The sequence below is a fragment of the Balaenoptera physalus genome (assembly GCF_965194825.1).
Source record: "Balaenoptera physalus genome assembly, chromosome: 1".
NCBI classification, from domain to species: domain Eukaryota; kingdom Metazoa; phylum Chordata; class Mammalia; order Artiodactyla; family Balaenopteridae; genus Balaenoptera; species Balaenoptera physalus.
Genome location: NC_138882.1, coordinates 86,342,909 through 86,367,882, shown reverse-complemented (window position 1 = coordinate 86,367,882; position 24,974 = coordinate 86,342,909). Strand labels below are relative to the sequence as shown.

Genomic DNA, 24,974 nt, shown 5'->3' with positions numbered 1-24,974 from the left:
CTCCTAACCACTTATAAATGGATTCTGGGCCTTCCATGAAATGTTCCATGTCTGCCCATAATAACGCCTCCAAAGGGTGAGTAACATGGGAAATGTTTATGTTACAATGTTAGGTGAAAAGTTAGTAAGATAAACTCATAAAAGTACCTGATCAAAGACTGGGTAAAGTCAAAACAAAACAAAAATCACTAAAAAACTATACACAGTGAAAAAGATTGAAATATAGTCATAAAAAGAGACAGAAGGAAAATAGCAAACTATTAAGAATACTCAGAAGATGGGATTACAAATGAATTTAAAATTCTTCCTGTTTGTATTTTTTCATAAAGACTATGCTTTCCTATAATCTTATACTTCAGTGGCAAGTAAGTTATTACTCTTTTTCTGTAAGAAAACATTAGGGCTAAGCTCTGATACTGCAAACAATAGTTTTGGCTTCAAAACTTGGCAGATCAGTAATTTGAAATTTAAAAGATCTTTTCTCATGGATGTAAGAGTATCCATAATGATAAAATTATTTTTAAACTAGCATTTTGAACTAATAGTCCCAGATACTGTTCTAAGAATGTTATAATTCCTTATTTAGTGAGATAGGAATTGTTTTAGCCCCTTTATAGTGATGATTAAATGACTCGCCTGAGTTTGCAAAGCTGGGAACTGATGCGAGACAGTCTCTCTGTCCAGCTTAGAGCTGAGGTGTCTCATGTTTCTCCCTGGCTTGCTTCCTCTCACTGCAGTTTTCATTCTGAATATGCCAAATTTTGACTACCTTTTCAGCTAACCAGAGTTTGATGACTTTCCTGGGGACCTAATTTGTCCTCAGAATATTTTTTGTAGGGTTCCATCACAGGCTTTGCAGAACTATACAAAAAGGATCTTTCCAGGTTGGATGCTCTTTTCTTAGTTATGACCAGAACTCATGCCTCACTTCTGGCAACTTCCACCGAAATCTAGTTCTCCTGCTCCACCTGCAGCATATACCTGGTCCCTGCCATCTCAGCTGGGGCAGGCCAAAGCTGCCTTCTTTAGGACCATATGTGGAAAGAGAAGCCATTCCTAGACTTTTTCTACCCTTTCAAAGGGATGGTTGGTGCCGAATCAGTGTTATTTGTGAGTTCTTTTGGAGGGTCAAGTTCAGGTAAGGAGAGAAGCCCAACTACCCACACCATCTGAATGAGACCTGCCTAAAATAGCATCACTGAGATAGCAAGCATTCTTGGTCCAGGCTATGGCATCATCTAAAAAATGAAAAATTAACATTAGATTATTGGCTTGGGCTTGGTCCTTTATTTTGGATCTCAATCCTTATTCCAAAAAGGTCTATTTAATTTCAGGCTGGGAATTTTCCCCGCCATTTCCTATACCAACGAGAAGAGAGAACTTCTCTTCATTTCAGAGGTCTAGAACCCTACTGACCGAGCCTGGGAAATAGGGAGCATAGCAGAGCTGCCTGTGAGATTGACAGACATTGTGTGCAATCTGCAAAGTTCCATCCCTATCTTAGCTAGAGGGCAGCAATTCTCAGGGGATCTTCCTGTGGGTTAACAGTTGACATGCTTACGGAGGGAGGAATTGGGTCCCTGGGATGTGAGGGAAGTGTAGTTACCTGTGCCCCTTGTGAAAGATGCCATCAGCATCCTGCCCCATGGTCTGCATCGCCTGGTGCCAGGTCAGAGCTGAGGGTGTATAAAAGGCTGAAGCTCCTGAGAGCACCTCAGTCCACCTGCCTCCTGGGTGATCTGCTCCAGTGCTAAACCAGGTGAAGGCATCTTGAGGACCAGGAGGGACTCTCGGTGCTGGTGCTTTGGGCAGACAGAAGCCCTGGATGGAGGCTGAGGACAATCTTGAAGAAAGACAAGGAGAAAAGCGGGTTTGAAAGGGAGGATTCTGCTGGAAGGGGAGGGAGGATTAGTGGAAGGGAAAGAAGGATTGGCATCTTTTTGAGGCTGCAAAAAATTCATTTGAAATTATGGAGTTCCTAGGTTGAAACTGTTTGCATGCCTCTTGTAACTCATTTGGGGAGATTGGGTTTTAAAAATCTGATCATTATAAAGCAGAAATCTGGTGAATTCATAGTTCAGTTTTAAATGTAAGGAAATTATCTTGGGCTAGTTGAACTTAAAACTTCTGTATTTTCTTCCAGCTTCATTCAGCTCCTGCTGAGATGTCCTGCCAGCAAAACCAGCAGCAGTGCCAGCCCCCTCCCAAGTGTGCCCTCAAAGGCCCAGCCAAGTGTCCCCACCAAGTGCCCTCCCAAGTGCCTAGCCCCCTGCCCACCTCCAGTCTCCTGCTGTGGCCCCAGCTCTGAGGCTGCTGTAGCTCTGGGGGTCGGGGCTGCTGCCTGGGCCACCGCAAGCTTCGCCGATCTCTTCGACCCTGACACCATAGCTCTGGCTGCTGTGGCAGCGGCCGTGGCCAGCATTCTGCAGACTCTGGCTGCTGCTCTGGGGGCCGTTGCTGAACTGGGCCATGAAGGCCACTGAGGAGCGACACTTCAGGAGCCAAAGTGCTGATGACCTGCCCAGCCTGAGTCTTCTCTTTTTCTGGTTTGGAAGAACGGAAGAAGAGAGTGGAAGCGCTTCTGAAATGCTTAGCGTTTCCCTCTTCTTCCTGCCCATGTTCATTCCTTTGTGAGGTCTAGATGTTTAACCTCTGACATTCACTGGCCTGATTCCCCTCTCAGATATAGTTCTTTGGAGGACTTGGATTGGAGTTCGGTTATGAAGCTGTTTTCCCTGTAACAATAAAGCTTTTTCTTCCTGATGTCACTGCCTCCTGATTATTTTGTTCACCTCTCCCACTCCCCACCCCCTGCCTCAAGCCATCCTCCCTTCCCTTCTTTTAAATGTAAGTGAACACTTAAAAAAATCAGTTTGGGAAACATATTGCAGCACTGAAGCTACTTAGACCTCTGGGAAACAATATTCCCTTTTATGATCTGAAGAAGGGAACTTTAAGCTTGAAGGAAAGGATCATGTCCGAGACCATTCCTCTGACACAAGCTTTCCATGAAGAGGGCCAGGAACGGGTTTTCAGAGAGGAGATGGTGGTACCCAGAAAGGTCGCAGTGAGATGACTCTGGGAGGGTTTCTTTCAAGCATTGGGTGATAGTTTAAAAAAGAATTTATTTCCTAGTCATGGGCAATAAGATCACCTAAAGTGCTCATTCTGGGCTCCAGTGAATGGACACCTTTACTTTTCTGATTATTATAATCCTGGGGGCTTCCATCAGTTGACTAGAGAGGAAAGCTGATGGGGGTTAGTCTCTGGGGGACTGTTTAGGAGGCAGGTATGGAATGTCTGAGCCCATTTCCCCTGGCTCCTGAAAGCCTGAGTTTGGGTCTGAGTAGGGAACCAAGAAGGAACCCCTCCTCTGCCAAAGACTGTCTCCATGTGGTTGGGGTGTGTGTGTGTGTGTGTGTGTGTGTGTGTTTGTGTTTGTGTGAGGGAATGGAGGTGGGACCCGGGGGGCTTCTGTCACTGCGTTGGGTTTTCTGTTTCCTTTAGGAATAGGATGATTCCTTCAGGAAAGACTCAGTAGTGATACAGTAAGTCCCCTACATGCGAACCTTCAAGTTGTGAACTTTCAAAGATGTGAACGTGAGTACTCATGTCCAATCACATAAGTTAGTTCACACATCTGGCGTACATTGTCACATGCAGCCTGCCCTCCATCTCCTACTGCTGACGATCCTTCAGCTCTACCATCTCCCACCTCCTCTCCCTCCTCCAGTCAGTAACTCTTCTTGCCTGTTAACCCCTGTATGCCAGCTGTTGAACTGTACTATCGTATTTTTCAAGGCACTGTACTGTAAGATTAAAAATATTTTATTTATTTTTTGTGTTTGTTTTTTAATGTATTATTTGTGTGAAAAGTATTATAAACCTATTACAGTACAGTACTATATAGCCGATTGTGTTATTTGGGTACCTAGGCTAACTTTGTTGGATGTACGAACAAATTGGACTTATGTACAAGCTCTTGGAACAGAACTTGTTCATATGTAGGGGACTTACTGTAGAAATGATAATTCTGAATCAGGCTTTTATGTACAAGATGAACTCTTCCTTTGATAAGAGTTAACAGTGATGGGTAAAATAAGTTAGTGTATGAGGCTACAGCAAGTCCATATAATGAGCATGTACTTGCCCAAATCATCTCCCAGAGGAGATCCTGTCTCCATCTTGTTACTTTGTTACTTCCTCTTTTCTAATACCGACCTCACCTTTCAAATGTCTCATCTGTATGCACCAACAGGTGGCCCTAGGTACATGCAACCTGTTAATCAGGCTCTAAAGCCATGTTAAATGAAACTGGTGTCTTTTTGTGACTTACCTTTCCTTGTGTGCACACTCATGCCTCTCCCAGCTCACTCACTCCCAAACCTATGTTTCACCATCGATTCTTGAATTCTTAGTCTTGGATTTCACTTTTACCTCATATTCATGGTTGTGGGCTGTTGCATTGATTAAGAAGAAGTTCTGAAACCAGATGACCTCCAAAGTCTTTCCCAATTCTTAAAAGTTAGTTATTCTAAAGGCACAATTTTTCATGGGCACTTTGGACCTTTGGAAAGGTCTCCTTTCCTCCCTCTCTCCCTCTCTCTTTCCTTCTTCCTTCCTCCCTCCCTCCTTTCCTTTCTTCCTTCCTTCCTTCTTTCTTTCTTCTTTCTCTTCACAATGGGCAGTGGCCCCAGGGAGAACCTATCTTCAAAAGGAGTTTGGGGTGAGGTCAGGAGTGGAGAGTCTTACAAGCTGGCTTGGTATTTGGCAATTCGACCAGCATCCTGCGCAAGTTTTTCTTTCAGGCCCACCAGGGCTGTATGGGGGTATGGTAACCTGACTACATTCACAGCTTTCCTGGTCTTAATTATTCCATAACTTTGCCTGGGGTTTTCTTCCAGTCTCCCGTGACAAAGAAACTGCCACTGAGATTCTCATAGGCACGTCCTCACCATCATCTTTACTCAATCCCACCCGGAAGCATCTGGATGAAACCCAGCAGGCTTTTCGCATAAACTGTGGCCTTCCCCGAGGGGCCAAGGACCAAGATGCTGAGAGATGTGAACTAAGATAACAAGTGAACTATTGGGGTGGCCAAAAAGTTCGTTTGGGCTTTTCTGTACGATGTTACAGAAAAACCCAAACTAACTTTTGGGCTAACCCAATACAAACTACCATCTAGATGACTACACTGGGATGAATGTGTGAACAGGGGAACAGTGTGTGTGTGTGCATGGGCACTGTAGAAAAGGGCAAAGAGAACAGGTCCCAAGAAAGGGGCAGACTTCTCTTCACTTGAGCCCCAATGCCCTGTCTTAGCACACACACAGCTCTTCCAGCTACGAACAGAGTCCTGTTTGGAAAGTAAATATGCTACAGCAATCCTGGCACCTCTGTGAGGTGACTTGAATACCCACGTGCACCACCTATGGTACTACCTGAGTGATGAATGTCTCTGGGATGTAAGCGTCAGCTGAGAATGTCTATTGGGAAATGGGCCCCTCCCAAGAGCCAGCGCCTAACTGGAATCTTATAAAAGGTTCTCAGTCCATTGCCTAGCAGGTGGTGCATTCCAGTTAGAAAGCTGAGTGAGTCTTCCAGTGGAACCAGGGTCTGGTAAGTCTCCAAGTGGAACCTGGGGGAGGAGGATGGGAAGAGTTGAAGGCAGAGGGGAGGAGAAGGCAGAACACAGCCAGCAGGTAGATACAGAAAGAGGGCCCTGGAGAGTGCCTTAAGCTTCAAGTGAGCTGACCTCTCCAGGTGTCATGAGGACATGGAAGCCAGATTGGGGGTGGGGGGGTGACTCTGCAAGGTGACACAGCAAGTCTGTAGCAGAGATGTGACTGGAATCCAGGTCTTTGGCTCCCTGACCTGGGATGTATTTCTATCCTCTGCACCACTCTCTTTTTCCTTATGGTCATGGGGAGTGAGAGGCATAGGCAGGAAAGAATGACCAAGACATGCTTCTGGTGTTCGTGGATTCTTTAGATCTGGGTGGTTGGGACAGACGGACATATGTGTGATTTTGGTATTTTCTAACTGAGGTAGTGCTGATGCAATGCTAATGATAGGCGAATACCATTTGAAGGTCTAGGGCCACAGCGAAACGGGGGAGGGGAAAAGAGCCAGGAGATCTTGGACTGGATCAGACAGAAAAATTACCACAATATCCTCTTTCTTTTCCACTGTGTTGCACTTGGGTGGTCCTTACTCTAGTCAGAGAAAATGGAAAACCATTGATTCTTTGCATATAGACTGTTTCCCACTCTATGCAGGTTTAACTCAGTGGAACTCACTCACTGGAACACTTGTTTGGGGTTTGTTCCTTTGCTTCCCCTCTTTCTTGCGTGTGTGTGTGTGTGTGTGTGTGTGTGTGTGTGTGTGTGTGTGTTTTCCTTCCTTGCATTATGCCGGGCTCACGTGCTCACAAAGTCAAATCTCAAAAGCCCCGTGTTGGAAAGAAACAGTGCTCCCATGTGAAAAGCTGCTTCTCTTCCAGGTTCTCTGTGACGATGACCTCCCAGCAGAGCGGCAAAGACTTTTCCAAGGGCTCTTCGCAGGACACGAAGAGTTCGTGTCCCACCCCGGTGCCCGACGCCTCGTCCTGCTGCGGCTTGGGCTGCTGCGGGGACTCGGGCTGCTGCGGCTCCAGCTCCGCCGCCTGCTGCTGCTTTCCCGTGAGGCGCCGCCTGCAGGGCAGCCGCGGCTGCTGCTGCTGCTGCGCGGACAACAGCCAGAGTTCCGGGTCCTCGAGCTCCGGCTGCTGCGGCGCATGCTGAGCCCACGGCTGCCCCACACCTGAGCGAGAGCCGCTCCCACGCCGTGCCTGCGCCCCTCAATACCGTGCTCCCCTGCGGGACAGGGCCTCAGAGCTTGCCCCCTTAAAGATAACTGCTCTTCGGTGTTCAGACACCCACCCTGTACTCAGCCCCACAAAACTCCCTGACCACGCCCCCCCCGCCCTCTCTTGTGCTTCTTCTCCTTGGGAAGCTGAAAGCCGTGGGTGGGACACTGGACTTTACTGTCTGCAGGGACTTGCATATGTAGGTGCTCAATAAATGCCTACTGATTTGATTGTCTTTTGAAGACATTCCATAATAAAACTTCTACCTCCTGAGAACACTTCCTTTCCTATTTGTTGTTTCATTTGTGTATTTATTATCATGTTCTGTTACTCCATTTTCTCACTCAGCTCTGGCTTGGCACATTTGTAAAAGGCGGGAAACTAAAAATTTCCCTGGAAAGCCTGAACAAGAGTGGCTTTCTGGTACTTAATCGTGATAGCAGAACTCACATAATGGAGCCAGACAGTATTCTGAAGGCTTTATGGGACATGCATCATCTGACTCAGTGAGGTAGGTGCTATTATACCCATTTTACAGAAGAGAAACTGAGGTTAAGGACCTTGCTCAAAGTCATTCAGCTGGTGCATGATGGAAAGAGCCAGGGCTTATGCTCCTAACTGCTCAGCTTGGTCCCCGGAAGGCTTCCAGAGCCTTGCCACTGAGGTGCTCACTCTCCTACCCATCGGGCCCAGGCAGCTGCGTGGCAAAGGTTTGGATTTGCAACTCTTAAGGGCTTTGGAATCAGGTGAGCTGAGACTTAACTTTTGCCACAGAAGAGCACCAGCCCACTGCTTTGCTTGCTGGGTAAGGGAACTTTGCCAGTTGAGCGTTCCAGGAGACTGGGAACCTCCCCCTCCAGGCCTCATTCATGCAGCTGAGGTCTGACTGGGAGACATGGGTTTCCAGGACTCTGCAGGGTGAGAAGTGCCATGCTCAGAATTATGGGAATGTCATTCTCTAGAGGTGGTGGTTGTGGTGGGGTCATCCTGAGTAGCTCAGAAACCTCAGCCTTCAGGTGTAGATCTTATCCACTCATTTCAGGAAGAGGAAATGGAACAATGTCCTCTGCAGTGGTGTCTGCTGGGTTCACAAGGGAAGAGGCAATAGTAACAGTGATAATAATAGTGACAATGGCTACCGCTTATTGGGCATTTACTCTGTTCTCATGCTTGGTTGGGCACAGGTTTAGGCATTTTACATATATTATCTCCTTTAATCCTCACAATAATCTCCATACATAGACAGGAATTTCCCTATTTTTTTCATATGTAATGAAACTGGGGCTCAGAGAGTTTCAGTGACTTGGCCAAAGTCGCACAGCTAGTGAATGTTCCAGGTCTCTGGATGGTGAGTGAGGGAGATGAGATTTGAACTGGGATCTGTCTGACTCCAAAGTCCATGTTCTCAGACTCAAACTGTCATATTCTCCTATCTTAGAAATCACCATCACCCAGGGAAGGGGACACTCAGACCTCTGCAGACACACCCAGGCTCTTAGAAAATTGAAGCCTGGCTTCTTGGCTGCTGCTCTGTCAATGACCCAATGACTGGTAAGCTCTGTCAGGGCATCCACCCAACAAAAGGTATTTGCTCTGAGGCAAGGTCAGAAATGCTTTATTGATTTCATCCAGGATGTTTATACTTGAGACCAAATGACCCCTGTCATGGAGGCTCTGAAAGGCAGTCCTGCTCTGAATGAGAGGGGCCCTTATTTCCATCTCTGGGATTCTGTAATTTCCAGTGAGAGGTGATTTGTGGAAACTGTTTACAAACAGATGACATCACCCATGGAGCTGCCTCTCCCAATGCCAGTGATGTGTGTCGAGGCAACAAGCCCTGGGACTTGGTAGAGGGGTGAGGCGGGTAGGGAGAACTGCCTGACTCAGAACAGACTGATTGGAAAGCCAACCTCAGGGTGGCAGGGGTGACCCTTAATCAGGGAGCTGAGGCATGAGTTTTGGGAAAGAAAGATGGTGACTCACCACTGAGAGACACGTGAATCTGAATAGCAGTATATACCCTTGCACACAAGGCCCAAAGATATGGATTAAATGGCTGACTGTGAGATGGTGGTATGGGCAGGCTCAAGTATGTGACCCCCAGCAGGACACACAGGGGGACTTTGATGAGAAAGGTTTGGGCATTCTAAGAATAGTTTTATTACAGAAACCTGGAAAGCTACTTCAGATGGGCTAGAGGTCTCTGTTCATGGCCCCATAGCCTTTTCTGACTTCTAGCAGCAGGTAAAGCTGTTTACGTGGCACAGGCTTTCCCTCAGTGACAGCACTGTTGAATGTATTTTATTCATGATGGCTCCAGTTCCTGCTTAAATTATGTTATTATAGTAATAAAAATAGCAACTGATATTTATATAGAACTTAGCAGTTTATAAGGTGTTTTCACATATCTCCTTCACAACCTGTAAAACAGTATTATTGTCTCTGTTTTCTTTTTTTTAAATGTCTCTTATTTTTATTTATTTATTTATTTATTTATTTATTTATTTATTTATTTATGGCTGTGTTGGGTCTTCGTTTCTGTGCAAGGGCTGTCTCTAGTTGCGGCAAGTGGGGGCCATTCCTCATCGCGGTGCGCGGGCCTCTCACTATCGCGGCCTCTCTTGTTGCGGAGAACAGGCTCCAGACGCGCAGGCTCAGTAATTGTGGCTCACGGGCCTAGTTGCTCCGCGGCATGTGGGATCTTCCCAGACCAGGGCTCGAACCCGTGTCCCCTGCATTGGCAGGCAGATTCTCAACCACTGCGCCACCAGGGAAGCCCTGTCTCTGTTTTCTGTTTAACAGATTAGGAGAGGCTCTGAGAGTTTACATGATCCACCTGAGGTTATCCAGCCAAGCAGTGGCAGTCTCTGATTGGACTAGGCTTTCTAATGCTTTCCAAGAAAGGCAAGAGCCATCTCTTCTTTTTTTAAAAATTTTTATTGGAGTATAGTTGATTTACAATTATGTGTTAGTTTCTGCTGTACAGCAAAGTGATTCAGTTATACATATACATATATTCACTCTTTTTTAGATTATTTTTCCATATAGGCCATTATAGAGTATTGAGTAGAGTTCCCTGTGCTATACAGTAGGTTCTTATTAGTTATCTATTTTTTATATAGTAGTGGGTATATGTCAGTACCAATCTCCCAATTTATCCTTCCTCCCTGCTTACCCCTTGGTAACCAGAAGTTTGTTTTCTACATCTGAAGAGCCCCCTCTTCTTAATCTGTACACTGAGATAATTGAGTAATGTCACCTAATTAATTATTTAGGGACAGTGTTTATTTATCCCTTATTTATTATTGCATTCCTAGCATCTAGAACTATGCCAGGTACATATTAGCGGTTAATAAGTAAATGGATGTTAATTAGCATATCATGTGTAAAGTATTGACCTAACCAATTCTAGGAGATGCACAAAAGTATGTCTTTACTTCAAGGAGCTTATAGTCTGAGTTGAGAAACATGGTAAATAATCATATAAGATATGAATGATAACATCACATACAAGAAATAATGTCACATACAGATACGTACAATATATACAAATACAAGAAACATCAAAAACAAAACACGACATAGATAAGCACTACGGGGGTTCAAATGAATTTAGATGAGGATTTGTTACAGGACTTCAAATGAGGGCAAGTTATGGTGGACTGGGTTATTCACAAGATTTCATGGAGGAGGGATCTGCACTGGGTCTGAAGGATGGAGACACTTCGGGAGGCAGAGATTCATTTGTTTATGCATTTACTCAACTCCGTCAGACACCGTTGGCAGTGCTGGGACAGGATGAAGAATGAGACCAAGACCCTGCCTGCATGGACCTCACCTTCTGGGATAGAGGCAGACAAGAAAGTGAGCAGGAAAGTCAGATTATTTCACATAATGAAAAGTGCTGTGACGAAATAAAGAAGAGAGAGATACAGACATGAACCGAAGGTGTATGGAGATTTTAGATAGGGACCAGGGAAGGCTTCCCCGAGGAAGAACTATTTGAGCAGAAAAGGTGGGAATCATTGCACAGAGCAGGAAGGCATATGATTATGGGGTTCTTACCTTGCTGGCAGCTTGAGGCTACGATGTTTAAGGGGAGCACACAGTTATGTTGGCCCCATTAGAAACTTTTACTACTAGGGAAGTAGCTTGGAATTCCAGTTGCTTGGCATACAGATTTGATGGTAAGATTAATCAGATACTATGAGCTGGGCATTACTTCACTTAATCCTCCCAACTCTCCCACAAGCTAGGTTTTGTTCTCACATATTTGGGATAAGAAAACTAAGATATTATTATAACAGGTAGCCATCCCCAGGTTGTACAGCTTGTAATTGTCAGAACAGGATTTTGAACTGTATATGTCTGACTCCAAAACCAATGATCTGAACACTGAGCTCTAATTGCTTTTTGGGGATGAAGAAGGTGAGTAGTTTTAAGCTTGAACAGAGGGAGGAGAAAGGAGGTCCAAGGTGGAGGTGGTGGTGTAGAAACACCATGAGGACATATCCTTAGAGAGGAGAGATGAGGCCAGATCACAGATGGTTTTGGTCGCCAAATCAAGACATTGAAACTGTATATATTTGTGGCAAGTGACGGTAGGAAAATGGTTCTGAAAGAAGTACTTTAGGAAGATAGGAGTTGGTCTACGTAACACCTACAGTACTCTCTGACATGACCCTAAGATTAATTAGGCAGTGGTAACTAGTGCTCTGGAGGAGGAAGTGAATTGAGAAAATATGGTATATCACTGTGAGAAGGTGCAATGGCCCAGGCTTGAAGTGAGGATCTGAACGCAGTACATGGCAGTGGGCAAGGAAAGGAAATGACGGATGTCAAAAGCTTTTGTCCAGAAGGAAGAAGAATAGACAGAGCTGGGCGATGTATTGGGACTGCAGAAGAGGAAGCAGCTGGGGTTCTCTGAGGCTTTGTGACTGGTGATTGGGAAATGATCATACCACTGACAAAACAGAGAAGTCAGGAGAAAAGAGATGTGGGGAGGAGGAGTAAGTTTGGTCCATGGCATGTTGAGTTTGAGGTGCTAGAAACACATGACCATGAGGCAGGATGTGGGGATGGAACTCCAGACACAGAATCTCTGAAAATTGATATAAACACATAGAAATAAGTCATCCAGAGATGAGAGTCAATTCCTTCGGAATGAATGTGGTGCCACCTCTTCATTGAAAGTTACTGAGAGGACAGACCTGGTCTGTCTGTCTTGTTCATTGCAGCAACCTCAGTGTAAAGAACAGAGAGAGACTGGTTCACAGAAGGCACTCAGTCAATATATGTTGAGTGAATGAATGAACAAATGAATGAATGGGCAAACAGAAAGTCAGGAGTTGAGCTGAGGGGGAAATCGAGCATTTAGAGGGGAAGCTGAGTCCCAAGGGAAGAGGGCAAAGATGAAATCAGAGAAATTACTCAGACAATTCATAAGACTATTTTCGGGTCTTAGATTCTAGAAATCCAGGTGGAGGAGAACCAGGACAGTGCAGAATTGCAGAAGCTGAAGGATCTCATCCAAATCAAGTTAATTACACAGGATCTTTCTTCCTGTTGCATGATCTATCTTGTACTCTTTAAATCATTGAACAGTTATAATAAGAGATTCCATCAGGAGGGATAGAAGTTTCATCTTTCTTTATTTTTAAAAAAAATTTATTTATTTTTTATTTATTTATTTTTGGCTGCGTTGGGTCTTCGCTGCTGTGTGCGGGCTTTCTCTAGTTGTGGCGAGCGGGGGCTACTCTTCGTTTTGGTGCGCGGGCTTCTCATTGCAGTGGCTTCTCTTGTTGCGGAGCACGGGCTCTAGGTGCGAGGGCTCAGTAGTTGTGGTGCACGGGCTCAGTAGTTGTGGCTCGCGGGCTCTAGAGCGCAGGCTCAGTAGTTGTGGTGCAGAGGCTTAGTTGCTCCGCGGCATGTGGGATCTTCCCGGACCAGGGCTCGAACCCGTGTCCCTGGCATTGGTAGACGGATTCTTAACCAGTGCCACCAGGGAAGTCCCAGCAGTTTGATCTTAACTCAGTGGAACTTGTTGAACAGGAAAACTGGCATTCATACAGAGTGAGGAAAACATCCTCTCTAATGACACTGCAGAAGATCAGAATGATTTGGCCCTGATGAATCTGAAATACGTCAGTTTGCCTCAGGATGTATGATAGTCCACCCTAGAAAAGCAAATATCTTCTCTTGTCTTGTAGACATTGCATCAGAGCAAGAGCTACCGCTCCCAATGTATCTCATTTAATGATGTATCTTGTTCTTAAGAATGTATAAGATCTATTGCCAATAATGTAGCTATATCAGCTCTGCATGCTTGGAAACTTAGTTTGTAGTGCTTGAAGGCTATTTTTCTATAGGTATGAAATGTGATTACATGTACCTGAAAGTCAGGAATCAACCCTCTCCCTTTATGCCCCACCTCCATCTGGTGATTTTCTGTTCATAACCGCAATCTTTCATTCATGAAAATCTTATTGATCACTTACTATACGCTATGTACTTACGTACTTACTATACTCTACGTACTGTCTGATACAAGCAAGTAACTCTTCTCTAATAATTCAGTGGGAGAGAGAGTCAAATGTCACAATATGGTTAAATGCTTGAATTCAGCACCACAGAGAAGGGACCGCTCATCCTGCTGAGGGGTTGGCAAAACCTATAGTTTAAACTTAGTCCTGAAGGATGCATAGGAGTTGGCCAGGCTGAGAAGACAGGAAAAAATGTTTAAGCTAAAGTAAACAGACTTTAAGTTTAATTAGGTCCCATCTGTTTATTTTTGTTTTTATTTTCATTACTCTAGAAGGTGGGTCAAACAAGATCTTGCTGTGGTTTATGTCAAAGAGTGTTTTTCCTATGTTTTCCTCTAAGAGTTTTATAGTGTCTGGTCTTACATTTAGGTCTTTAATCCATTTGGAATTTATTTTTGTGTATGGTGTTAGGTAGTGTTCTAATTTCATTCTTTTACATGTAGCTGTCCAGTTTTCCCAGCACCACTTATTGATACAACCACTATGAAGAACAGTATGGAGGTTCCTTAAAAAACTAAAAATAGAGCTACCATACGACCCAGCAATCCCACTACTGGGCATATACCCGGAGAAAACCATAATTCAAAAAGAGACATGTACCCCAATGTTCATTGCAGCACTATTTACAATAGCCAGGACATGGAAGCAACCTAAATGTCCATCGACAGATGAATGGATAAAGAAGATGTGGCACATGTATACAGTGGAATATTACTCAGCCATAAAAAGAAACAAAATTGAGTTATTTGTAGTGAGGTGGATAGAGCTAGAGTATGTCATACAGAGTGAAGTAAGACAGAAAGAGAAAAACAAATACTGTATGCTAACACATATATATGAAATCTAGAAAAAAAAATGCTACTGATGAAGCTAGTGGCAGGGCAGGAATAAAGAGGTAGACATAGAGAATGGACTTGAGGACACAGGGCGGGGAGGGGGAAGCTGGGACGAAGTGAGAGTAGCCTTGACATATATACACTACCAAATGTAAAATAGATAGCTAGTAGGAAGCAGCAGCATAGCACAGGGACATCAGCTCAGTGCTTTGTGATGACCTAGAGGGGTGGGATAGAGGGTGGGAGGGAGGCTCAAGAGGGAGGGGATATGGGAACATGTGTATGCATATGGCTGATTCACTTTGTTGTGCAACAGAAACTAATGCAGCGCTGTGAAGCAATTATACTCCAATAAAGATGTATTAAAAAAAAAAAAACAGCCTTAAGTGCAAGGGCTGGCAAGGTGAGTACATGTTTTGTAGCCAACAATTTTGCATGACTGGAGCTCAGGGAAGCCAGGGCAGGTGAGATTATACAGCTGATCAGGGAATAGATAAGGCAGGGCCTTTTGCAACTACCCAAAGCTCCTGGAACTTTATCCTGGAGGCCTAGTGAACCATATTTGGGGGCTCATTAGGTCTCTCTCCCTTGTTTTCAATCATACTAAAGTTACCTTTGCTTAAAATATGAGGGCATTAACTTTATCTCCAGTTATCATGTCCATCTATCTTTTTTTTTCCTTAGTGTCTTATCCCAGTTTCGAAAGTGCCATTCATTGTTTTACCTTTTATTAAATCTTCCTTAATCCAGCTGAATAATGCTTGTCGCACCAACCAACCATTATGCTAGATGATCTCACTCCAGGGTCGCCAAGCCATCACTCAAGCTCTGCGTCCGATGGTCTTTCCTCAGTTCCCAGAATCTTAGCTCTCTGTGCACCACTGTGCACCGTTGATCAGCGTCTGCCTCTCCCTTTGTGACACTGCATTTCCCCTCAGTGTTTCTGTGCTTTGGGCTTTTTAATAATTTCCTCTCTTCTGTTCTCTCTCCTAGCTCCACCTCTAAATCTGTGTATTATACCTGTTTCAGCCTGTAACCATCCAACGTTCTATAGAGAAATCTCATTCATTCACTCATTCCTCACAATCTTATTGAGGGCCTAATATGTGCTAGGCTCTTGGTTAGGGTTTCAGACAGAAAGACACAATCTGGGTGATTCCCTTACATGAATATTTACAAAATCGCCATCTCCAGTTATGACATTTCCTGCAAATTACAGATTGAAAGCCTCTGATTCTCATGGAATAGTTTCATTTGGATATCTCAGACACATCTCATACTAAACATAACTTTCTTTTTCCTTCAGATTTTTCTACTTCAGATGGTGGGGTCTCTGTCACCATCCACATTGAAAACTGCAGTGAAATCTTTGAGTCTTCCCTTTTCCTTGCTTTTGTATCTGACCAGTCACCAAGCTGTGTGGCTTCTTCCTCCCCAGGTTGGTCTCCCTTTTGCCCTTTTCTTTTTATCCCTACCACCATTATCTTTTAATCCTCGACAAAAAAATGGGCAGGGAGTTTGGAAGTAAAGGATTCAGGAAAGACACCTGTCATTGGGGCCAAAGTGGGTTAGAGTTGGAAATCTTAATCCAAGCCTACAAGGGATAACATGGAAACAACTAGCTGTAGTGGGGTCAGAATTCGATATCATATCTGCTAGACAGCTCTTTACACTGACACACCCTAGAGCACAGTAACCCTAATTGTCCTCTTCCTGCCTTACATTTTATTGTTGGCCAATATTATAGCTTCATCTTAACACCCTCAAGTTAGCCATCATCACTTCTAGTATTTTATATTGTCAATGCTTGTTTATTTTTATCCCCATTTTCACCACCACCCCTCCCAATTGCTGTGTCAGGTCATTCCTTCTTTCTGGATTCCATTTCCTCCTTCCTGAAGTAACTACTTTGCTAGTTCATTTAGCTACTATCTATGATTGTCAAAATCCATCTTTATCTAAAATATTTTAATTTGTTCCTCATCCTTAAATGATATTTTATCTGGATATAGAATTCCAGCTTGGCAAATATTGTCTTGGTTCACTTGCAAGATATTTTCCCACTGTTTTTTGACACTAATTCTTGAGAAGGGTGCTGTCAGCCAAATTTTTATATTTTGGAGGTAATCTCTTATTTCTCTGGCACTTTTTATGACTTTCCCTTGAGATTTGTGATTCTGAGGATTCATGACTTTCATTAATTCTTGAAAATGGTAGGGCAACAACTCTTCAAATATTTCCCCTCACTCATTATTTCTTTTATGGAAGTCTTATTAGAAACATGTAGGACATTTATATTCTCTATTCCAGAAAACACTGTACTGAAATCATTTCAACATGTCTTCCTATTCATGATTTCTCTTTTCAGCTCTTTTTAATATATCATTTGCCACCTGTTAGTTTACTCCAATATCTATTCTCCCTTCCTTCCACATTAATTAAATTCCTAATTAATTGTATCATATTTTAGATTCAGATTCAGTTTCATGGTTGTCCAGAATAAATATCCCAGGCTCTCTTGCAGCTATACATGGCCATGTGACTCAGTTCTGGGCAATAGGAAGCCAGTGGAAGTATTTTCAGGATTCTTTTTTAAAGGATAGATCCACACCCTTTGCCCCTTTCCTACTTTATCCCTTCCTTCCTCTCCCTGTTTGGATTGTGTATTTATGGCTGGAACTACATATTGAACCAAAAGAACAAGCGTCATCCCCTATGAGTTGTAAACAGAAAGGTAGAAGATGAATCAGTCCCAGATGGTTGTGGAACCGTAATGCCAGTGCTGGGTGGCCACACTACAGAATTTTATGTGAGAAACAAAACTAATTTTAGGTGAGAAACTTGTAACTGTGAAGCCACCATCTCTTCTTTTTATCTTTTATTCTTAGGAAAATGTAATCACTAATTTTGAAAAATTATTTTTTATTTTTTCAAATGGAAGTATATTTGATTTAGAATGTTGTGTTAGTTTTTGGTGAACAGCCAAGTAATTCAGTTAAATATATACACATACACATATATATGTGTATGTGTATATATATATTCTTTTTCATATTATTTTCTATTTTGGTTTATTACAAGATATTGAATACAGTTCCCTGTGCTATCCAGTAGGACCTTTTTGTTTACCTATTTTATATATAGTAGTTTGTATCTGCTAATCCCCAAATCCTCCAAATCCTAATTTATTCCTCCCCACCCTCTTCCCCCTTTGGTAAACATAATTTTTTTTCTATGTCTGTGAGTCTGTTTCTGTTTTGAGAATAAGTTCATTTGTATCATATTTTAGATTCACATGTAAGTGATATCATGTGGTATTTCTCTGTCTGACTTACTTCATTTAGTATGATAATCTCTAGGTCCATCCATGTTGCTGCAAATGGCATTATTTCATTCTTTTTTATGGCTGAGTAATATTCCATTGTGCGCGCGCGCGCGCGTGTGTGTGTGTGTGTGTGTGTGTGTGTGTGTGTGTGTGTGTGTGTGTATACCACATGTTCTTTATCCATTCATCTGTCAGTGGACATTTAGGTTGCTTCCATGTCTTGGCTATTGTAAATAGTGCTGCTATGAATATTGAGATGCATGTATCTTTTTGAATTAGAGTTTTCTCTGGATATGCCCAGGAGTGGGATTGCTGGATCATATGGCAACTCAATTTTTATTTTTTTAAGGAACCCCCATACTGTTTTCCATAATGGCTGCACCAATTTACATTCCCACCAACACTGTAGGAGGGCTCCCTTTTCTTCCATTCATTGATTTTTAAAAGTCATTAACTATATCTGTAATTTCTTATAGTTCTTTTAGTTCTTTTTCATGGTGTCTACATGTTTTCTTATGTTTTAAATTTCTTATTTATTGTTTTAAATAAATTGAAACATTTATTTATTTATTTTATAATTAATTTATTTTTATTATTTATTTTTAAAGTTTTTGGCTGCATTGGGCGTCCGTTGCTGTGCATGGGCTTTCTCTAGTTGTGGTGAGCGGGGGCTACTCTTCATTGCGGTGCGCGGGCTTTTCATTGCAGTGGCTTCTCTTGTTGCGGAGCACGGGCTCTAGGTGTGCGGGTTTCAGTAGTTGTGGCACACGGGCTCAGTAGTTGTGGTTTGCAGGCTTAGTTCCTCTGCGGCATGTGACATCTTCCCAGAACAGGGCTCGAACCTGCATCCCCTGCATTGGCAGGCGGATTCTTAACCACTGGACCACCAGGGAAGTCCTGAAACATTTATTTTTATAACAGTTATCAGATATTTCTTTAATTTGAAATTTTTTGGCAGTCTCATTCTACTATTTATAGAGTATATTAACTTTCACTGAAGGTGAACTTATAATTCAAAATTACAAAACACACAAGAAAACAATCCACCATGAGTTGATCTTCAGTGGGACTTTATTTGTGAGCATCTTTTGTAACTTTTTGAAGACAAGTCCTTCTAGATTAATTTTAGGTTGGTTTCTGTCAAACAATCCAGGTCATCTGCCTGGGACCAATTTTTATTTTAATTACTTAAATTAGGGATTCTCAGACCACATGTGTAGTATACTTTGGAAGAACGGCAAAACCAACATGAGGCACTGGCCTGTGGTTATAAATTATAACCGTAATCCCAGGCTAAGGTGGACAAACTTCCCTGTGTCTGTGGTATCCTTTTATCTCGTCAACCTTTTTTTAGTGAGGATGTCCTTTTTTTTTTTTTTTTTTTTTGCTCCCAACAATGTCTCTTTCTTTTCATGACCTTAGATCTCAAACTCCTAGAAAATGAATCTCTTTGTCCTTAGGTAGCTTCCATATCCACCTATGGGTTTCCTATTCTGGTTTGGTTTTAAATTCTCCCTTGAATTATGAGATTTGAGAATTTTTTTTCTACTTGCTTGCAAGCATAGATAGACATTAAAAGAATATTTATACTATTTTACCTAACATTTGAGATGGTTATAAGAAATATTGCCAGAACCGGTAGTTGGTTTTTTGAAAGTTCCAGGTTGTCTCAGCTGTGTTAAAGGAAATTAAGGTAAAGAATTTCTGCTCTTCTTAGGGCCAGATATGCTCTGGGGACTGCTGTGGAGGGACCGGTAGTACTTGTTTCAAGAGAAACTCAAAGGGGAGCCAAACCTCAAGGACCAATTGTTGATTCTCATTCTATTACCAAGCAAGGCAGATTTCTTATACAACTACTAGATTCTAGGCTTCTTGAGGACAGAGGTTGTATCTTACATGTCTTGGTGTTTCCCTGCCTGCTTAGCGCTATGATTGGTATATAGAAGTTGCTCAAAAACAACTGTTGATTGATTGTTGACAGGATGAGCTCTATAATTTACTCCTTGCTTTGTGCTTTGTATTAGTCAGAAAATTACATCAAAGTGTGCTGCATTCTTAATATAAAGCAGCACATTAACCCTGAACTCCACCCAGGCCAGAAACATACGAAAAATGCCTGGGCTCATTTTTGACATTATATCCATTCCGTAACTAAATCACTATCAATAATAAAGTAGAAATTATTACTGTATTACCTGGCTAGTTAAAAGTATGTTTCTTTTAAAACTTAAGGGTTAATAGTCCAAAACTCACAATATTTTTAACATTTGAAAAGATTATTAGAGTCCGTGTAATAGAATCACTCATTCAATGCAGAAAAAAGTCCCTCTACAGTAACCTGGTTAATGCTTAAACATACTAGAAATAGTATGTTAACTCACTACCTCACAAGATAGTTTATTTCATTTTGAAAATTTTAATTTGTTAGATAATCTTTGTATTAAATTTTCAGTAATGTAACTTTTTTCTTATTATTTAATAATTCTCTTCATTGTAGAAAAATATAAGTATAAATAAACAAAATAACTTATAATTCTGTCATCCACAGATAATCATTTCTACATCTGGTTGTGTATTTCCCCAGATCATTATCTATGCAAGCTTTATTTCTTTTAACAAAATGTTTTCAGACTGTGAATGCTATTTTTCCATTTGAACTTTTCACCCAATAATATATTACAGCATTTTTTCATGAGAATGAACACTCATCCATAGCATACTTTTTAATACCAGAATAATTTTTCATTTTATGGATAGTCCCCCATTTATTTAACCAACTCCTTATTGCTGGGCATTATCTTGCCTCCAGTTTGTTGCTATAATTAAATATGCTGTAATGCACATAATTTATTCATTCAACAAATATTAAGCATCCTAACTCTGCCTAGCACTGTACTAGGTGCTGGGGATTCAGAATGGGGGTAAATTCCTGCCCCCCATGATAATCTTTGAAGAGGGGAGTGAAAGATTTAAAATAAACAAACAGACCTCAAATAAGATACTCACAAATAGTGATAATCAATATGGAGACAATAAAACAAGGTAATGAGATAGAAAGTGATGGGGTTGAGTTTGTAATTTAGGCAGGGAAGATACACTGTGTGACGCAACCATGGGCTAAACCTTAGATGAACCTGTGGAAGTGGAATTGCTGCATTTGGCACTAAGCTATTCTCCCACCATGGTGTAGAGGGCCTGCTTCTTGGCGTTCTTACCAATGCTGGCTCCTGTGCTGAGTCTTACTGCTGCTCTTTGGCCCTCGGGGATCAGCTCAGGACCAGCCATCAGCTTTCTATTTGCCTCAGCAATAATGTTCCTCATGCACATAGAACTTCACACTTTACAAAGAACTTTCACATGCTAACCTAATATATTCATTATTTTGTTTTGTTTTTATTGTTTTTATTATGGAAAATTTCAAATCTGCATAAAATGAGATAGAATAGGATAATAAGCCCCTAATTATCCAGCACTCAGATTTTTTAAAAACATTTTGTCAATATTGTTTCAGCTACTCCCCCCACTCCCCCCTGCCCCTGCAGAAACTTTTTTTCCTGGATTATTTTAGGCAAAGCTAAGACATGACATATTTTCCTACCCATAAACACTGGAGTATGTATCTCGAAGACATAAGGACATTTTCTTTCCTTATACAACTTCAATGTCATTACTATTTGTGACAGAATTAACAAAATTTTAATATCATGCAACACCTAGCTCACATTCACATTTCCACAATTATCTAAAAAAATGTGGATTTTAAAGTTGATTTCTTGAATCAGGTTGCAAACAAGTTCCACATGTTTGGTTGATAGGTCTCTTAAATTTCTTCTCATCTATAAGAGTTCCCCTACTCTTTCACATCATTTACTTTTAGAAGAAACAGATTATTCATCTTGAAGAATTTCTCATGTTTTGATTTCAACTGATTGCTTTTTTCTGGTGTCATTTAACTTTTTTTGTGATGTCCTTATATTTCCAATATTTCTTGTAAATTGACAATTAGATCAGAAGCTTAAATTAAAGTTTGTTTTCTTTTTAATTCATTCATTCATTCATTCATTTATTTATGGCAAGCATACATAAAATGTGATGTTATATACTTCTTATTGCACAATACAAGAGGCGCACACTGTCTAGATGTTCTACTTTAGTGATATTGAGATTGATCTGTAGGTTCGGGTAATCTGTAGGATGTTAGCACCATCCATTCATTCCTTTTAAACTTCTCCATAAACCTTTCACCTAATGCTATAAACACATATTGATGATTATTCCTAGACCCATCATTTCTTTAGGGGTCAATAAATGGTGATTTTCTAATTCTATCATTCATTCTTCATTTATTAACTAAAATTTTTTATCAAGAAGAACTTTCCTCAACAACTACATGGTAACCTGAAATACAGTTTAGATAAGGAAGACAGAATAAATGCTAAATTCTTTCTCTTGCCAATTTTTAGAATAATAAGTTGGTGGCCTAGCGATTTCCAAAGATGACTTTTTTTTTTAAAGTATCATTATGGACCCATGGATTTCTCTATTTTTGATGTGCCTTGATCAGTTGCAATGATTATTCTTTTTTACTCTCAAATTGTTCCATTTTTTAGCTTCTTGTGTCATTTTGACACAACCCCAGTAGTCTACCACAGCTTCCTTGCTTTCTGGTATAGTAAGATGTCCCAGGCTCATCTTGAGCATCACCTGCCTCAGATCTAGCCTCAGACATTTCTCCAAGAAGTCTCACTTTCTTTTAGTGGGAAATGGTATTTAGAGACCTTAAAATGGGTGGTATGGATGAAAAATACTACTAAGGTTTTATTGTAGCTAGGTCTTTTTTAGTGGGCAACACTAGGAAATATATTTCTTTCAAGAAAAAAATCAAGAATAATGACATTTATATTCAAAATAACATTTAAGAATAACACTACTTTCATATTTACACTTGTATCTTTTTCCTCCTATGATGAAAATTTTGGTCTTTTTTGTTTTATCCTACAATATACCTATAATATTATTCAAATGATAATGCCAATATTACTACTAATGATAAGACCATTCAATGCTATGTAAGGTTTCTTTGAGATTCTTTTCATCCTCGGAATAGAGTTGTAGAGTCAAAATATTGTGTTTTAAAGTTACTTGAAATAATTCTCTTCTCAGTGTAGTTATCCCATCAACCTCATATACGGTTAGACACATTTCTCGTAGTTTGTTTTCTCTGTTTTGATATTTTTAAGTTTAATACTTTTGTTTTTAATCATGAATTAAACATTTACATTGTTTTGAAGTCAAAGCTATAAAACAAGGTACATTCATCAAAGTCCAGCTTCCTTCCTTGCCCCATTTCTCTTTCCTATACATAATCATTTTTATCAGTTCTAGGTTTAGCCCACAGTTCCTTTAACTCTTAATCTTATTTTTAACACTTTTATGTTGGCACGAAACTGATTATTATTATCATCTCCATCACAAAGGAAGTAGCCCTGCCCATTTAAAACTAAGAGCACCAGAATCCAAGTACTGTGCTCTTTCCCCATGCCCCACACTTCCCCTACAGATACCCTGAGGAAATTCATCAAGGCGATACGGCCATCTGGTCACCCTCAGGTTAGACATCCAAATTAACCAGGTTGTTTCAGTATTTCTCCTCCTACTCTAGAATTATGCAAAATAATCATGCCAGCTATTTTTGGACTCTAGGTGTTCCTTGGTGTCTGGAGCTAGAGAAACACAAGGGTAAATATGTGTGAATAAGCATCTGTGTATTTGTGTGTGTGTGTGTGTGTTTAGGGAAACAAATTATCCCCCAAAGCTGTCATTTTCTGTTAATATCTACTATGGTGACGTGGAATTGAGATACAATAATGGCATTATCCCTGGAAACCCCTTTCAGGAAAATGTGGGGACCATTTTACAAGAGGAAAGTAGTTTTGAAATTAATGAGGATGGCCATTCAGAAAACATGGCAGAGGCTGGGAAGTCCCAGTTTGTCCCCAAATGTAGTTTGGGTACATTTAACAGTAAAAACTCATAAAATCTTTCATGAGTTTAAAATGACTGTAGGTTTATTATTACTTTTTCTTTCTAATTCAATTTAATTTTAAGTTATATCGACAACTAGAAAGACAATAGGGCCTATAACTTCCCTAACGGGGTGAGTGTGCAAGTATGACAGAGTAAAAATCCTACTGTATTGTTGATCGCCAAAGGGCTCTCCCCTGCCCCCACCCCGCAGCCCTGGAGACCTGGGGAAGCCAGAGGAGCAGAGGTAGCTCCAGGCGGGAGATGCCAGCAGCAGTCTTCTAAGGTGAATGTTCAAAGCCCATGGAAGCTTCTCCCCTGCTTTTTTCTGCTTCCTAAGGCACCAAGAGACAGAAGGTTTTTGTAGAAAGGGGCCTGATGGAGGCTCAGAATAGAGCCAAAAAAAATGAGGTGGCTCTCCCAGCATCCCTTCTCTGCCTAGAAAAGATCCAAGGAAGCATCCCCATAACTTTGAGTTTTTGTTTGTTTATTTGAAATAAGGTTTCAGTGGCAGAGCATTTCGATGTCAAAGGTAGTTCACATGCATACAATGGCATTAAATTACTTATTTTGTAAACAACGACAAAAGTGATAAAATGTCAGTAGAGAGCAGTGAGAAGCAGCACCGCAAGTGGGGTGGGAAAAGTCAACTTTGAGGTTAGGGCCAGCATCACAGCCTTAATTTGCTGGAACGGAGTAGGTCAATCTGGGCAGCTGCCAAAGGTTTGGGGCGAGTTGCCGGACTCGGGTCCTCCTCCCAGGGCTCATGGCAGAACCTAGGGGAGGCTGCTCACCTGGGAACAGTCCCCTTTCTCTTTCCTTCTGGTTAAGGAGCTTTCCCCGTGCAGCAGTGGTCAGGGAGGCGGTCACCGACTCGGGGTGACAAGGGAGGAGCAGTGATATCTTGTTTCTTCATTGATAAAATGAGGGGGATGACTTTTCCAGCACTGATGCCGTAGCCCTTTCTTCCCCTGGGCCCATTAGCATCAGGACCCTTAATTATTAAGAATTTCACCCTGCCTAATTACTCTCTTTTAAAAAAAAGTGATTTTATTATAATTAAAGTAATGCACATTTGCTAAACTTTTGAAAACTCTGGAAATGTGAAAAATTCACAGAAACATGTGAATACAAATTTGACAACACCTGCATACCATATATTCTGCTTTTTCACATTGCATTATGAGAGCGTGCCCATCTTTAAAAGTGGTTTACATGGCAGAGCAATAGTTCATTCATTTTATGGATGCACAATATTTTCGTTAACTTTCCTCTATTGTTGGACATTGAAGCAAGTTCTATTTTATTGCTCCTCTAAAGAATGACACACACAGTCAAATTCTGTTGATTTAAATGGGGGCATTTTTCTAGAAATAGTTACTATTCTGTTAAATTCAATG

At 41.4% G+C, this 24,974-nt stretch overlaps 1 protein-coding gene and 1 pseudogene across 2 annotated transcripts in view; both read left to right on the top strand.

Annotated features, from left to right (window-relative positions):
• The window catches only part of LOC309667443 (late cornified envelope protein 2A-like), a 345,865-nt pseudogene that overhangs the window by 296,640 nt on the left and 24,251 nt on the right, over positions 1 to 24,974 (top strand). Inside the window, exon 8 of the transcript XR_014268573.1 lies at positions 2,144 to 2,327. The product of XR_014268573.1 is annotated as a late cornified envelope protein 2A-like (transcript). The remainder of the gene's footprint in view (positions 1 to 2,143; positions 2,328 to 24,974) is intronic.
• CRCT1 (cysteine rich C-terminal 1) lies at positions 5,531 to 7,123 on the top strand. Its single transcript, XM_082475974.1, has 2 exons — positions 5,531 to 5,619; positions 6,503 to 7,123. Exon 2 carries the CDS (start codon positions 6,516 to 6,518, stop codon positions 6,780 to 6,782), a length of 267 nt encoding a protein of 88 aa, XP_082332100.1. The 5' UTR covers positions 5,531 to 5,619; positions 6,503 to 6,515; the 3' UTR covers positions 6,783 to 7,123.